Source organism: Amphiura filiformis, chromosome 9 (assembly GCF_039555335.1).
Source record: "Amphiura filiformis chromosome 9, Afil_fr2py, whole genome shotgun sequence".
NCBI classification, from domain to species: Eukaryota; Metazoa; Echinodermata; class Ophiuroidea; order Amphilepidida; family Amphiuridae; genus Amphiura; species Amphiura filiformis.
This window is the reverse complement of record NC_092636.1, coordinates 34814184-34829812: the sequence shown is the minus strand read 5'-3', so window position 1 is coordinate 34829812 and position 15629 is coordinate 34814184. Positions and strand designations below refer to the sequence as shown.

General features: G+C 36.7%; 1 protein-coding gene across 11 annotated transcripts in view; it reads left to right on the top strand.

Moving 5' to 3' along the window:
* LOC140160919 (arf-GAP with Rho-GAP domain, ANK repeat and PH domain-containing protein 1-like) overlaps positions 1 to 15629 on the top strand; it is a 163291-nt gene that overhangs the window by 84066 nt on the left and 63596 nt on the right. For 8 of the 11 annotated variants that reach the window (XR_011860033.1, XR_011860035.1, XR_011860036.1 and 5 more), the window contains 8 exons: positions 10459 to 10633; positions 11597 to 11684; positions 12502 to 12570; positions 13177 to 13207; positions 13400 to 13440; positions 14046 to 14079; positions 14977 to 15120; positions 15464 to 15493. Coding sequence is in view for 2 of the 11 variants with exons in the window: in XM_072184264.1 (XP_072040365.1) it covers positions 10459 to 10633; positions 11597 to 11684; positions 12502 to 12570; positions 13177 to 13207; positions 13400 to 13440; positions 14046 to 14079; positions 14977 to 15120; positions 15464 to 15493 (612 nt within the window). In the remaining 9 variants the exon portion in view is untranslated. The remainder of the gene's footprint in view (positions 1 to 10458; positions 10634 to 11596; positions 11685 to 12501; positions 12571 to 13176; positions 13208 to 13399; positions 13441 to 14045; positions 14080 to 14976; positions 15121 to 15463; positions 15494 to 15629) is intronic. The other 3 variants (XR_011860038.1, XR_011860037.1, XR_011860034.1) reach the window with 1 other exon arrangement.

Sequence of the window (15629 nt, the reverse complement as noted above, 5' to 3'; positions counted from 1 at the left end):
TTAAATAAGAAATTAGAGAACAAATACAAGTGGCAATGGTGCTTATGAAGTCGGGTTATTTAATTTAAATGGTAAGCAATGATTTTGAAATTTGTGACCCGTGCTAGATATTTGTTTTTTTACATTAAATTACCTTTATTTACAATGTCCTATAATAGGCCTATGTTTGAATAATTTCTCATTGAAAAACGGAGCTCCAAAAAATTGCAGAACTTTAAGCTGCAATGAAGGAGTTTTTATGGAAATATTTCGGGCCAAAAGTATGACGGCCTTTTTCTCCGGGCTGAGTTTTCATTGAAATTTGCTAGGCAAAATCGTTTGCTTATTTTATCGATTTTGATCGAGTACTTCACAAATTATTGTACTAACGTGTAGCTGGGTTTGGATTTTAATCTGATTTCACCATGCTCACTTTATCATGATAAATTAATAAGAAATGAAAATCTCTGTCAAGGCGATTTCACTTTTCGTCATGGTTAGGCCTAAGTTTCCAAAAACCCTGCTCTGCATTTTAACCTTCCCGGTTCTATACGCAGACTCTTGTAGAAAGTTAAGTTCAATATTTCAACAACAAAAACCTGGTACAAGTTCGAACCGCCACGAATTTGGAATGTAGGCTATAGATGTTATTTCACAACATTAGTGTTTGTAGTGGATATTTTCGGGGTTCTTATAAAATTTGCATTAAAACGCACGATAATTCAAATTTTCGATGGTGTTATTATATACACTTTCTGTTATTAGTGTTAACAGTTCCTTCTGTACATTAATTTTCACTACTACAGCTACAAAGACACAAATTTAAAGTCGCATCCCTTTCTCGCTCCCCTTTGTATATTAAGTCCACATCATTTCTATTATGGTATTAACATACAGGAAAATGAAAGGCTTAGGCCTACATCAAATTAACTGAACTGACACGGTTAAATTTTAACATGGAAATTATAGTTCATAGTTAGATGCTCTGGCTAGCACGATCCCGCTCCCCTTTCTCGTATTGTTGTAATAACTGATGTTCAATTCATTGGTACAGCTAAGTCTGCATCCGTTTCTCCCTGCACTTTCTATACCATGAATACGACACTTAGCAGCGGATAAGTTGTATATAGGCCTGCAACAAATAAAAGGGTGCGGTCTCGGGTTTTAATGCGGAATTCTAGATCGGTCATGATGATCATAGATATGAACTAGATTTTCCATGTTAAAATTTAACCGTGTCAGTTTAATTTGATGCAGGCCTATATGCCTTACATTTCCCTGCAGCATATTAATACCATAATAGAAAGGATATAGATTTAATATACAAAGGGGGCGAGAAATGAATGCGACTTTAAATTTGTGTCTTTGTAGCTGTAAGGAAAATTAATGTACAGAAGAAAGTGCAGTTCACAGAAAGTGGTGCGAGAAAGGGGTGTGAGCTATCGTATTTATGAACATCATAACCGAACTAGAATTCCGCGGTAAAATTCGAGACCACACCCTTTCATTTGCTCCCGGCCTATGCAACCATCAGGGGCGGATTTGGGGGGGGGGCGCAGCCGGCGCGCGCCCCCTCTATTTTTTGACTAGCAAAGGGCGCCCGGTAACATTGTAAGAAATTTAAAAAAAAGGAACAAATTCGGCCATGAACAGCAAACAATGGGCCAAAACCGTTGAGTTTTCGAGGGGGTAACCCCCTTTAACACATCGTCGACCAAAAGGCGCCCCCTTTATCAAAAATTCCTGGATCCGACCCTGACCATGGCAACTTTCCGGTGCCTTCATTGTAAAAGGGGAGCGAGAAAGGGATGCGATAGTTGTAGCTGTGCAGAAAGGGCACCAATAAATAGAACAAGTTATTATTACAACAATACGAGAAAGGGAGCGGGATCGTATAGCCCTATCATAGCTAAAGCATCTAACTATATGAACTATAACTTCTATGTTAAAATGTTAACCTTGTCAGTTTAATTTGATGTAGGCCTTAAAGTCTTTCATTTTCCTGTATGTTAATATCATAATAGAAAGGATACGAACTATATACAAAGGGGAGCGTGAAAGGGATGCGACTTTAAATTTGTGTCTTTGTAGCTGTATAGTGAAAATTAATGTACAGAAGAAACTGCAGTTAACAGAAAGTGGTGCGAGAAAGGGGTGCGAGCTATCGTATTAATGAACATCATGACCGAACTAGAATTCCGCGGTAAAATCCGAGACCACACCCTTTCATTTGCTCCATGCCTTTGCAACCATTGCAACTTTTCGGTGCTAAGTGTCGCATTCATGTCCCTTCATGGTAATAGAAAGGGGGGCGAGAAAGGGATGCGGACTAACCCGATAGCTGTAGTTGTACAGAAAAGGGACCAATGAATTGAACAAAATGCCACCAGAACCATATTAGAAAGGGGAGCGGGTTCGTGCTAGACCTACTATAGCTTAACTATGAACTAGATTTTCCATGTTAAAATTTAACCGTGTCAGTTTAATTTGATACAGGCCTATATGGCTTACATTTCCCTGCAGCATGTTAATACCATATTAGAAATGATATGGACTTAATATACAAAGGGGAGCGAGAAATGGATGCGACTTTAAATTTGTGTCTTTGTAGCTGTAATGAAAATTAATGTACAGAAAAAACTGCAGTTCACAGAAAGTGGTGCGAGAAAGGGGTGCGAGCTATCGTATTTATGAACATCATAACCGAACTAGAATTCCGCGGTAAAAATCGAGACCACACCCTATCATTTGCTCCCGGCCTATGCAACCATGGCAACTTTCCGGTGCCTTCATTGTAAAAGGCGAGCGAGAAAGGGATGCGATAGTTGTAGCCTCTGAGTTGTAGCTGTGCAGAAAGGGCACCAATGAATTGAACAAGTTATTATTACATACAACAATACGAGAAAGGGGAGCGGGATCGTGCTAGCCCTATCATAGCTAAAGCATCTAACTATATGAACTATAATTTCTATGTTAAAATTGTAACCTCAGTTTAATTTGATGTAGGCCTTAAAGTCTTTCATTTTCCTGTATGTTAATATCATAATAGAAAGGATACGAACTTAATATACAAAGGGGAGCGAGAAAGGGATGCGACTTTAAATTTGTGTCTTTGTAGCTGTAGTGAAAATTAATGTATACAGAAGAAACTGCAGTTAACATAAAGTGGTGCGAGAAAGGGTGCGAGCTATCGTATTATGAACATCATGACAGAACTACAATTCCGCGGTAAAATCCAAGACCACACCCTTTCATTTGCTCCATGCCTTTGCAACCATTGCAACTTTTCCGGTGCTAAGTGTCGTATTCATGTCCCTTCATGGTAATAGAAAGGGGGGCGAGAAAGGGATGCGGACTAACCCGATAGCTGTAGTTGTACAGAAAAGGGACCAATGAATTGAACAAAATGCCACCAGAACCATATTAGAAAGGGGCGGGTTCGTACTAGACCTACGATACCATAGCTTAACTATGAAGTAGATTTTCCATGTTAAAATTTAACCGTGTCCGTTTAATTTGATGCAGGCCTATATGGCTTACATTTCCCTGCAGCATGTTAATACCATAATAGAAATGATATGGACTTAATATACAAAGGGGAGCGAGAAATGGATGCGACTTTAAATGTGTGTCTTTGTAGCTGTAATGAAAATTAATGTACAGAAGAAACTGCAGTTCACAGAAAGTGGTGCGAGAAAGGGTGCGAGCTATCGTATTTATGAACATCATAACCGAACTAGAATTCCGCGGTAAAATTCGAGACCACACCCTTTCATTTGCTCCCGGTCTATGCAACCATGGCAACTTCATTGTGCCTTCATTGTAAAAGGGGAGCGAGAAAGGGATGCGATAGTTGTAGCCTCTGAGTTGTAGGTGTGCAGAAGGGGCACCAATGAATTGAACAATTTATTATCACATACAACAATACGAGAAAGGGGAGCGGGATCGTGCTAGCCCTATCATAGCTAAAGCATCTAACTATGAGCTATAATTTCTATGTTAAAATTTTAACCTTGTCAGTTCAATTTGATGTAGGCCTTAAAGTCTTTCATTTTCCTGTATGTTAATATCATAATAGAAAGGGTACGAACTTCATATACAAAGGGGAACGAGAAAGGGATGCGACTTTAAATTTGTGTCTTTGTAGCTGTAGTGAAAATTAATGTACAGAAGAAACTGCAGTTAACAGAAAGTGGTGCGAGAAAGGGGTGCGAGCTATCGTATTTATAAACATCATGACCGAACTAGAATTCGGCGGTAAAATCCGAGACCACACCCTTTCGTTTGCTCCAGGCCTATGCAACCATTGCAACTTTTCCGGTGCTAAGTGTCGTATTCATGTCCCTTCATGGTAATAGAAAGGGGAGCGAGAAAGGGATGCGATAGTTGTAACTGTACAGAAAAGGGACTCCTTAATTAATTGAACAAGATGTCACCAGAACCATATGATTTACGAAAGGGGAGCGGGTTCGCGCTAGCCCTATCATAGCTTAACTATGAACTAGAGTTTCCATGTTAAAATTTAACCGTGTCAGTTTAATTTGATGTAGGCCTATAATGCCTTTCATTTCCATGTATGTAATAATATCATAATAGAAAGGATATGGACTTAATATACAAAGGGGAGCGAGAAATGGATGCGACTTTAAATTTGTGTCTTTGTAGCTGTAGTGAAAATTAATTAATGTACAGAAGAAACTGCAGTTCACAGAAATAAAAGTGGTGCGAGAAAGGGGTGCGAGCTATCGTATTTATGAACATCATAACCGAACTAGAATTCCGCGGTAAATTTGAGACCACACCCTTTCATTTGCTCCCGGCCTATGCAACCATGGCAACTTTTCCGGTGCCTTCATTGTAAAAGGGGAGCGAGAAAGGGATGCGATAGTTTATAGCTGTGCAGAAAGGACACCAATGAATTGAACAAGTTATTATTACAACAAGACGAGAAAGGGGAGCGGATCGTGCTAGCCCTATCATAGCTAAAGCATCTAACTATGAACTATAATTTCTATGTTAAATTTTTAACCTTGTCAGTTTAATTTGATGTAGGCCTTAAAGTTTTTCATTTTCCTGTATGTTAATATCATAATAGAAAGGATACGAAATTCATATACAAAGGGGAGCGAGAAAGGGATGCGACTTTAAATTTGTGTCTTTGTAGCTGTAGTGAAAATTAATGTACAGAAGAAACTGCAGTTAACAGAAAGTGGTGCGAGAAAGGGGTGCGAGCTATCGTATTTATAAACATTATGACCGAAATAGAATTCCGCGGTAAAATCCGAGACCACACCCTTTCATTTGCTCCAGGCCTATGCAACCATTGCAACTTTTCCGGTGCTAAGTGTCGTATTCATGTCCGTTCATGGTAATAGAAAGGGGAGCGAGAAAGGGATGCGATAGTTGTAGCTGTACAGAAAAGGGAATCCTTAATGAATTGAACAAGATATCACCAGAACCATTTAAGAAAGGGGAGCGGGTTCAGCGCTAGCCATATCATAGCTTAACTATGAACTAGATTTTCCATGTTAAAATTTAACCGTGTCAGTTTAATTTGATGTAGGCCTATAATGCCTTTCATTTCCATGTATGTTAATATCATAATAGAAAGGATATGGACTTAATATACAAAGGGGAGCGAAAAGGGGATGCGACTTTAAATTTGTGTCTTTGTAGCTGTAAAGAAAAGTCACCCATAATTTGTACTGAAAAAACTGCAGCTTAGTAACAGAAAGTGGTGCGAGAAAGGGGTGCGAGCTATAACAGTATCATATCTATCACGTGAACATCATGACCGATCTAAAAAATTCGGCATAAAAATCCGAGACCGCACCCTTTTATTGTTGCAGGCCTATATGCAACTTATCCGCTGCTAAGTGTCGTATTCATGGTAATAGAAAGGGGAGCGAGAAAGGGATGCGAACTTTATTTTAGCCGATAGTTGTAGCTGTACAGAATGGGCACCAAAAGTTATTATTACAACAATACCAGAAAGGGGAGCGGGATCGTGCTAGTCCTATCATAGTTAGAGCATCTAATTATGAACAAAAATTTCTATGTTAAAGGATTTGTCTTAATAAATATATACAAATGGATGGAAGCGAGAAAGGGATGCGACTTTAAATTTGTGTCTTTGTAGCTGTAGTGAAAATTGATGTACAGAAGAAACTGCAGTTAACAGAAAGTGGTGCGAGAAAAGGGTGCGAGCTATCGTATCATGACCGAACTAGAATTCGGCGGTAAAATCCGAGACCACACCCTTTCATTTGCTCCAGGCCTATATATGCAACCATGGGAACTTTTCCGGTGCTAAGTGTCATATTAATTCATGTCCCTGTATGGTAATAGAAAGGGGCGAGAAAGGGATGCGGACTTACCCGATAGTTATTGTAGCTGTACAGTAAAAGGGACTCCTTGATGAATTGAACAAGATGTCACCAGAACCATTTAAGAAAGCGGAGCGGGTTCGTGCCAGCCCTATTATAGCTTAACTATGAACTAGATTTTCCATGTTAAAATTAACCATGTCCGTTTAATTTGATGTAGGCCTATGTGCCTTTCATTTTCCTGTATTTAATATCATAATAGAAAGGATATGAACTTAATATACAAAGGGGGGCGAGAAAGGGATGCGACTTTAAATGTGTGTCTTTGTAGCTGTAAAGAAAAGTCAACCATAATTTGTACTGTACTGAAAAACAGAAAGGGGTGCGAGCTATATAGTATCGTATCTATAGTTAAGCTATGGTAGGTCTAGCACGAACCCGCTCCCCTTTCTAATATAGTTCTGGTGACATCTTGTTCAATTCACCAAGGAGTCCCTTTTCTGTACAGCTACAACTATCGGGTAAGTCCGCATCCCTTTCTCGCTCCCCTTTCTATATAATGAAGGGACATGAATACGACACATAGCACCGGAAAAGTTGCAATGGTTGCATAGGCCTGGAGCAAATAAAAGGGTGTGGTATTTTACTGCGGAATTCTAGTTCGGTCATGATGTTGATAAATACGACAGCTCGCACCCCTTTCTCGCACCACTTTCTGTGAACTGCAGTTTCTTCTGTACCTTAATTTTCACTAAAGACACAAATTTAAAGTCGCATTCCTTTCTCGCTCCCCGTTGTATGTTAAGTCCAAATTTATTATGGTATTAACATACAGGGAAATGTAAGGCACATAGGCCTGCATCCCCGGGCCTGAATCAAATTAAACTGACACGGTTAAATTTTAAAATGGAAAATCTAGTTCATAGTTAAGCTATAATAGGTCTAGCACGAACCCGCTCCCCTTTATAATATCGTTCTGGTGACATATTGTTCAATTCATCAAGTTGGTCCCTTTGCTGTACAGGTACAACTATCGGTTAAGTCCGCATCCCTTTCTCGCTCCCCTTTCTATTACCATGAAGGGACATGAATAATTACACTTAGCACCGCAAAGTTGCAATGGTTGCATAGGCCTGGAGCAAATGAAAGGGCGTGGCCTCGGATTTTAGAACAAAATCTTAAGGCCCTTCACAATATTGGTTTTGAGTTTACTGCCGCATCCAAAATTGAGAATTGCTAAATATTTAATTAGGCCTATTTGATATTTATTTGACATTTTCTCTAAATGACATTTTAATTACATTCATTTGCTACTGATATAAATTTGATCATCCTAAATTAACTATGATGCTGAACAAACAAAGAACCCCTCTGCATTATTATCAATGTATAAAATCAACCATAATTGCAATATAATAATAAATTTGATACGCTTCAAAGTAAAAAAAAAGTAATTAATAATTATTTAAAGCTACCTCGTGCCTTTTTTTTTTTTTTTTAAACAGAAAACAAAAAAAATACGCTATTATTAAGGCTCATACGCATTTGATATAGGTCTACTGCAGGGCCTATAAATTATAGAATAATGAAGTTTCAAGTTTCTTTCAAGTTCACGAATTTTATTCACAGTGGATGTATCACGTGTATAGGTACATCTCTGTGGGTAAACAAATCATGCGTTGTAGGAATATTCCATCGGAGGAAATTTGGGGGTCATCTGTTGTGCATGCGCACAACCTTGGACCTAGCTTGCCTGGTTTGATCACAGATATCATATTGCACATACACACACAGTCTATGCATGGTGGTGCACACTGCAGTTTGATCGGTGACACCACATGTTGAAACTTAATCTGTGTACCACGTGTTTCATGTCACAGTGCAGGAACCCGGCAGGGTCCAGGGTCTAGAATTAATTGTTTATACTCTACATGCTTTGCCTGTCAGCAGTCAATTACAGGCATGCATCAAAGTTTCTCAAGAGAGCATTGGCCAAAGCTAACGTTAAACACCGGGCCTCCGCCTAATGTGTTGCCAAAGCAGTGCCATGATTGGTTGCTAGCGGTATATTTCCTCAACGTAAACTGTTAGACTAGAATCCCTCAAATGGCTCCAAATGAGGGACACGGTTGAGTGACTCCAATGCAATTTAGTGCTATACTTGATATTTCAGTCAAGTATCTGAAGAGGATAATGACCTTGGACAACAGTTTATGAGTGGATTGAAGGAGATGAGTACACAAAGAATACTTGGTGTGCAGTCACCTATGAAAATAAAAAAATCAATAAACCCTAGTCTAAAAGTTCGCGTTGAGGAAAGCCAACATGTTATCTCCACCGGAGACTATATAGCTCCCAACTTGCTCTATACAATTGTTGAATTTGAATGTTACCCAGCAAATACAGGGTGAGTCAAAAAAAGTGCAATAGAGCAAAGAATCGATATTTATGCAAGAACCAAGTCAAACTTTCCCATTATTGAAATATTTTATAAATGCCACACTTAAACGTCAGCTTCTTTGAAAATATGAAGTGAATCGCGACTACCGTTTAATTTTTATAAGTCCTTTTGCTGCGATACCCAATTTCGTTATTTGTCCACGAGATACCATGTATTTTGAATGAGAGCACACAATGCGCGGTAAAGGCATTAGCTCTGAAACTGACATCAACTTAAAAAAAGGTTGATTTTTGCGTTATTTTAATTTCATTTTTTCTGTTCAAACAAACTTTCTAACATTACTTTAAGTCCTTGATACCTCACTCGGCCCCAACTTCAGTTTTTAATCCCAATATGTCCAACTTACTGGATATTTTGTAATTCACTCCACTCCAATTAGCGCGAATTTTATTTTGACATTTGAAAAAACCCGCCTACAAATGTGTATGTTTTTGATTGAGAATAAACATCTTTAAAGTAAAGGTAAAATGAAAATAACAACAAATAATGTTTCTTTTCCTTAAAAAAGACCAAGGACAAGAACACTTTGGGTGCTCCGTTTAATTTCAATGCCAATGGGGTTAAGAAAATGTCAGTTATTCAAAATCTACCTTACACAGAGTGCGCTGACATTCAAATTTTAGATGTCTCTTGGACAAACATTAAAATTGGGTATCGCTATAAAATGTGTCATAAAAACAAAACGGTAAATGCGAATTCCTTTATTTCTTCACACAAGGTTGCTGATGAATATATCATATATAAAATGTTTTCAAACCTAAAAGGTTCAACTCGGTTCTTTAATAAAAATGGATTCTTTTCTCTATTGCACTTTTTTTTACTCACCCTGTAGCAAAGTGACCCACAATCAGTGTTCATACACCCCTATTCATGTAAACAGATGTTGTAGTGTAAATACAGCAAGGAATGTGAACACAAAGTTATTACAGTACCTTTTGCCTATAAAATATAGTTGGATTTTGCTACAAAAAAAGGATATAAAACCAAGCCCAATCACTGGTAATGATGCCCTTTGGCCAATTTTACTCCCAAGTTGTTCAAGCTCACTCCATTGATGAACCACAGTGGATAAACCAATTGATAGAAAAATGTTATGCAATAATATTGGCACACTTTTCACACAGCTGACAGCTCTTATCAATAGGGGATCAGCAGGGAATAATTGGAGTGATTAGTGGTTTTAATTATATTCCTTTTTCATAGGGAAACTGGACTATACATGGAAGTAACACACATTTTCCACCTGTCTCCAAAGACAATTGTACCACAATGGGCTATTCCATTTAAAATCCACACACCCTCTGTGGAAAATTTAGCTAAAGTCTTCTACAGAGGGAGTATGAGTTTTTTTAGAAAAGACAATTAGGTAACTTCCATTTGAAATACTCACTCCCGTTATGGACGATATCGGTAAAGCCATAATACAGAGGGAGTATGGGTTTCAATATGATTAACCCTGATCAGTTATATTTGAAAAACATACTTCCCCTGTGGAAGATATTTCCAAAATCTTCCACAGGGGTAGTGTGAATTTCAAGTGGAATTAGCCCAATATAACTACTTGTTTGGTATAAAATATCTGTTGACTGCTTACTGCATGTTATACTCATTATAGAAAACAGTACCAACTAATCAAACAACTATTAAACCACTTACTTGACAAAATCATATATTTTATTATTTAATTCACAGGTTTCCATAGAGAATTAGGTGTACATATGTCCAAAGTACGGTCACTGAAAATGGATGTCAAAGTTTGGACGGATGACCTGATCCAGCTGATGTTGGACCTTGGCAACATAAGAGCTAATGCCTACTGGGAGGCATCGTTACCTAGAGAAGAAAAACCAGTACCTGATGCTGACCGGTAAGTTGCACTTAGGCCCAAAGAAGTGGTTGTGTTGGGCTCAGCAAATGATGAGATAAGATGAGTTTTTAATTTGTTTGATTTTTAATTTGCTTGTAATAGAAATTGTCAAATCTCGCTGTTTTCCGCTGAAAGTTTTATTGAAAGAATTGGCTTTAAACGCCTATCTAACAGTTATCATAGTAGTAAAATTACCAATTGTAGACCTCGTAATTGCATTATATTTTAGTAATGTTAAAACTTCAGAAGAAAAAATGTTTTGATGAATTAAAAATATTGATTCATTGGCTGACCTTCCTGATTTTTGAGATTTAAAGGCAACACAACAAATTGTTTTGGCTTTATTGCTCTATACACAGTAAGAACTTTAGTACCGTACTTTCCATTCGCTGATGAAGGAGCCTCCAGCCATTTCAGTGTAACTGTAAAGCAGTTCAAACCCATTTATATGGGCCTTATTTATTGAATTAATTGATTATACCATGTATATATTTACCATGGATATTTGTGATCAAAACTTTTTTTATCTAAATAAAATCAAATGCAATTATAGTATAGAAATCAACAAAATGGATCGATTTGCACAACAGAGCAACAAGTTATTATGGGAGCAGATGAGTCTTAGGAGGTTTCTTGCAAATGAGGAGTGTATCAGAACACCAGATATTGGCTGGTACAAAGTTCGGAGTGTTGTGGTTGCCAAAGAAAAACTCTTGTCAGAAGCAGATTTCAGTCCCTTGGTATTAAATTTTGGGTTGGCAAGATGTGTAGTGTCTAGTCAGTGTCGAGAGATGAGTGTAAGCCAGAGTGGAGTGGACTCAGCTAGACATCAGAATGGAGTGGACTCAGCTGGACATTTTGTGGCATGTAGTTAATGTCAACACATAACTATTACCATTATAGTATATACTTTTGTTGTTATATCACTAACACTAAGTGTTTTTGTACTTGTTTTCTCTACAGGGATACAAGACAGTTATTTCTACAGAAGAAGTACAAAGCACAACTCTATGCCGCCCAACTCAAATATGATCAAGCAACTCTTGATAAGGTTAGTATTAGATTTCCATGCATGCATGCTCTACTTTATCTACTTTGAAGTACAAAATGCAGCACTGGGCTCTCTTGTAATGACACATTACGTGGATCTTATGTTGCATTTTGATGTGGCAGACATGTTTAGTGCAAACTGCCTGGGTAACAACTATTTTGATACAGCCTGGTGTTCTCTTGAAATGGCACATTAGGTGAAGCTTATGTTGCATAATTAGTCTACACATTAGGTGAATCTCGTATTGTATTTTGATTTGGCAGTCTTGTTAATCACTAGTAACTGTGTGGGTAACAATCTTTTTGTTACAGCCTGTACATTCCTACATAGTGAAATGCATAATAAATTCACATTGAGTCAACATGGGCATTTACACATGCTGTATGTGGTATACCACTCAATTTCATGTTACCAGATAATGGTTGCTTACAAAGGTTTTAATTTATACGCTAACTAGGAGAAGGTCCTAATTACGTCAAACATTTAGTCATATATTCAGTCATATTTATTCCTGGTTTAGATGTTTATTTTGTACTATTCTAGTTAAAATCCATATACCCCCTATGGAAGTCATGACTTAATCTCCCACACATGCAGGGGTGTAGATTTCAAATAGAGTCACCCATCCAAGTAACCCCATTTGAAATTTACACTCGGTGGTGATGCCTTCCATAGAGCTTATATGGATTTCAACTGAAATAACCCATTATTATACTGTTTTAACAGTAAAAGTGTGGTTACCTAAATTCCAACATTTAGATTTAAGCAAAAATCACTTGAATTAACCAGTTTGTACTTATTTGTGTGTATTTAATAGAAACTACTCAAAGCAGCTAATGAGAACCGACTAGAGGACTGCATGAGACTGCTATATTCTGGTGCCGATGTAAGTAGGATCTATATATTTCTTATTAAATAAATAAGTAAGGTAAATCATCCACAGTAAAGTGCGCAACCAAGAAGGGAGTTGGAATACATTTAAAATAGACTTGGTGGTTTATTACATTATTTACAACATTGTTTCATGCAGGCCAGCCAAAGCCTACCTACACTCATCAGAATATGCTATTCATATTCCTTATAATATTAATATTTCTTATTAGCAATGCTTTATTGTAGTATATAATTACAGTAACTCAATTTTCAAAAATGCCTCCTTTTGCCCCCATGGACCAGATCGTGTCACATATAGTTTTCTCATGAACTCGTAAGTAGTGAACCAGTTAAAACATGGTCACATGTGCTGATCTCAAAATTATGCACTGAAAATTTATCTGTATTGAAGCAACTTTTTACAATAATATGCACTGACCGTAATGTGCTCAAATGTGAATGTATTGATTTGAATTTTTTGCAATAATATGCAAATGTGTGTGTATTGATGTAAGTTTTTAAAGTTGATACAATAATTTAATGTAAAGCTTTACACTTGTATAAAAATTGAATTAAACTTGGCTTTGAAAAATAAAGATCATTAATGTTTTTTTTACAGCTAACCTACACAGGAGAGGATGGCAAAGATGGTATGTTTTTTATCATTATTATTATTATTATTATCAATATTTTTTCATTGACTTTACCTTTTTACACTATTTATGTGAAATAATGATTGAAATTAAGATCAAAGAAAGAAATAAGATTTTAATTTGTATTGTTATTTTAATATTATTTGAAGTTAGATAACATAAACTATTCTTTACCATTTTCTCCAACAGCCCATACAATTGCCAAATCACATGGATATAATGCACTAGCAGTAAGTTATCTTTAATATTTAAAACCTATGAATTGTACTATTGCATTTTGAATCCACATGCCCTCTGTGGAAGATATACCTAAAGTATTCCATGGAGATCAGTATATGTTCCAAATAGAATAGGTAATTGGGTAACTTGCATTTGAAATACTCACCCCAGTTGTGGAAGAACTGGCAAGTATTGTGTCTATCATACTACCCTCTATAGCTCACCTTATAGGTTCCTGAAAGACAAATATTTAAATTTCAATTTATTAAATCATGGGTCCCTGTGCTTATTTATAAATAGCCTTAACATAATATATCTGTCATATAGGTAAAAGAAAGATCATTTGAAAAACAATTGTTCACTAATTCTTAACCATCCACAATAACAAATAGATTAAAGATGAACTAGTTAAAGTGTGTTGCTTGTTTACAGTCAATCACTGTGTACAAAGACCTACACTTGCATCACACATGATTGGTATTGGAAGAAGTGATCTAGTCAGTTTATCTCTCAATTTAAGTGTATAATGCATGTTATCAAATGAAGAATGAATCAGTTCTATGTTTTACAGTGAATTCATGGCAACTAATTTCTATCATTTTGTTCTCCATTGCAGGAATTCCTACAACAAAACTCAGGTTATACAAGTAGTAAGTACCTGAAATGTAAAATGAGATTGAACTATAAAATGGAACTCATTGACTGGGATTGGATTCAATCCTGGTTTTATATAATAAGTATAAGTCCATCTAGGCAGCTCTAGTTTCCATAATGTGATAAACTTTATTTTGTATGAATTTCACAAGAGACATTGGCGATTGATTGATACATAGATTATTGTGTAAGGAGTCGTGCTTGTTAACTGAATTAAACAGCTTTTGGAATGATAGTACACTTTGTGGCGATCATTTTGATCATGGTTCTGGACTCAAATTATGATCCAGGGGTCCATTTCACTAAACTTTTAACCTTTCATAACTCAACTAACCGTTTGCGAAGTTATGAATACCCAATACTAGACGTTACTTTACGAAGGGTCTCTGTAGTAAATCCCTATTTCTTGTGAAGGGTACCGTTCGTAAGTAAGTTTAGTGAAATGAAAATTAAGACTCGTCGTAAGTTACTAACGATTTTGATACTTACAAAGTTGCGTAAAGTTTAGTGAAATGGACCTCAGATGACAAAGTGATAATCAGATTACCTTAACATCTTGATGGCAAATTTTGATGTTGCAAAGGTTTGGAAACTCAATTTCTACTTCTAGTTTCAAGTCATGACTAGCTTGTTTTAGTGCAAAGGTTTGGAAACTCAATTTCTACTTCTAGTTTCAAGTCATGACCAGCTTGTTTTAATGCAAAGGTGTGGAAACTCAATTTCTACTTCTAGTTTCAAGTCATGACCAGCTTGTTTTAATGCAAAGGTTTTCGTCAAATTTGTCGGATATCAATTGGGATCATCAGCTACCTACATGTAAAATCAACCCTTTTTGTATACCACATTTGTGTACTATCACTTTATATGTTATCATATGTTTTTTCACTTGACAGAAAATACAAAGCTTCCAGATGGTGGTTCTCCTCCCAAACCAAAGGAAGATTGGCAGCTCGTTTGTACGCATACCACAAGGGATAGCAAACAAGAAGGAATACATAAGTCTGGTTACCTTTTCAAAACTGGTAGCAACAGAAGAGGTTAGTAAAAGGGCTATTCAGTTGAAATCTATACACCCCTTTTGAAGACAAGACCTTAATCTCCCACACAGGGTGTAGATATCAAATGGAGTCATCCATTCAAGTAACTCCATTTGTAATTCACACTCCCTGCGTGGGAGATTAAGGTCATGTTTTCTACAGGGGGTGTATTGATTTCAATTGGAATATCCCAATGGATATCTACATAATACTACTACACTAGAAGGGAATTAGACCGCTTAAAGCTATGTAAATAAAATTTCACATGAAATAGAATTATATCAGAATTAGTAATTTACCTGTGTGTTATGAGCTGCATTTATGTTATTTTTACTATTTACAGAGTTTGGTGCAAGCGTACATTTACAAAGAGGTATTGTGAACATTTTTGAAACAATATAAAGAAACACAACCTTCTATAAATTATGGGTTTGCTTGAGCTCACCTACAATATGCAATGCCTTAAAATGCCACTTGCTTTGCAATACTAGTTCCTGGTTCCCATCAAG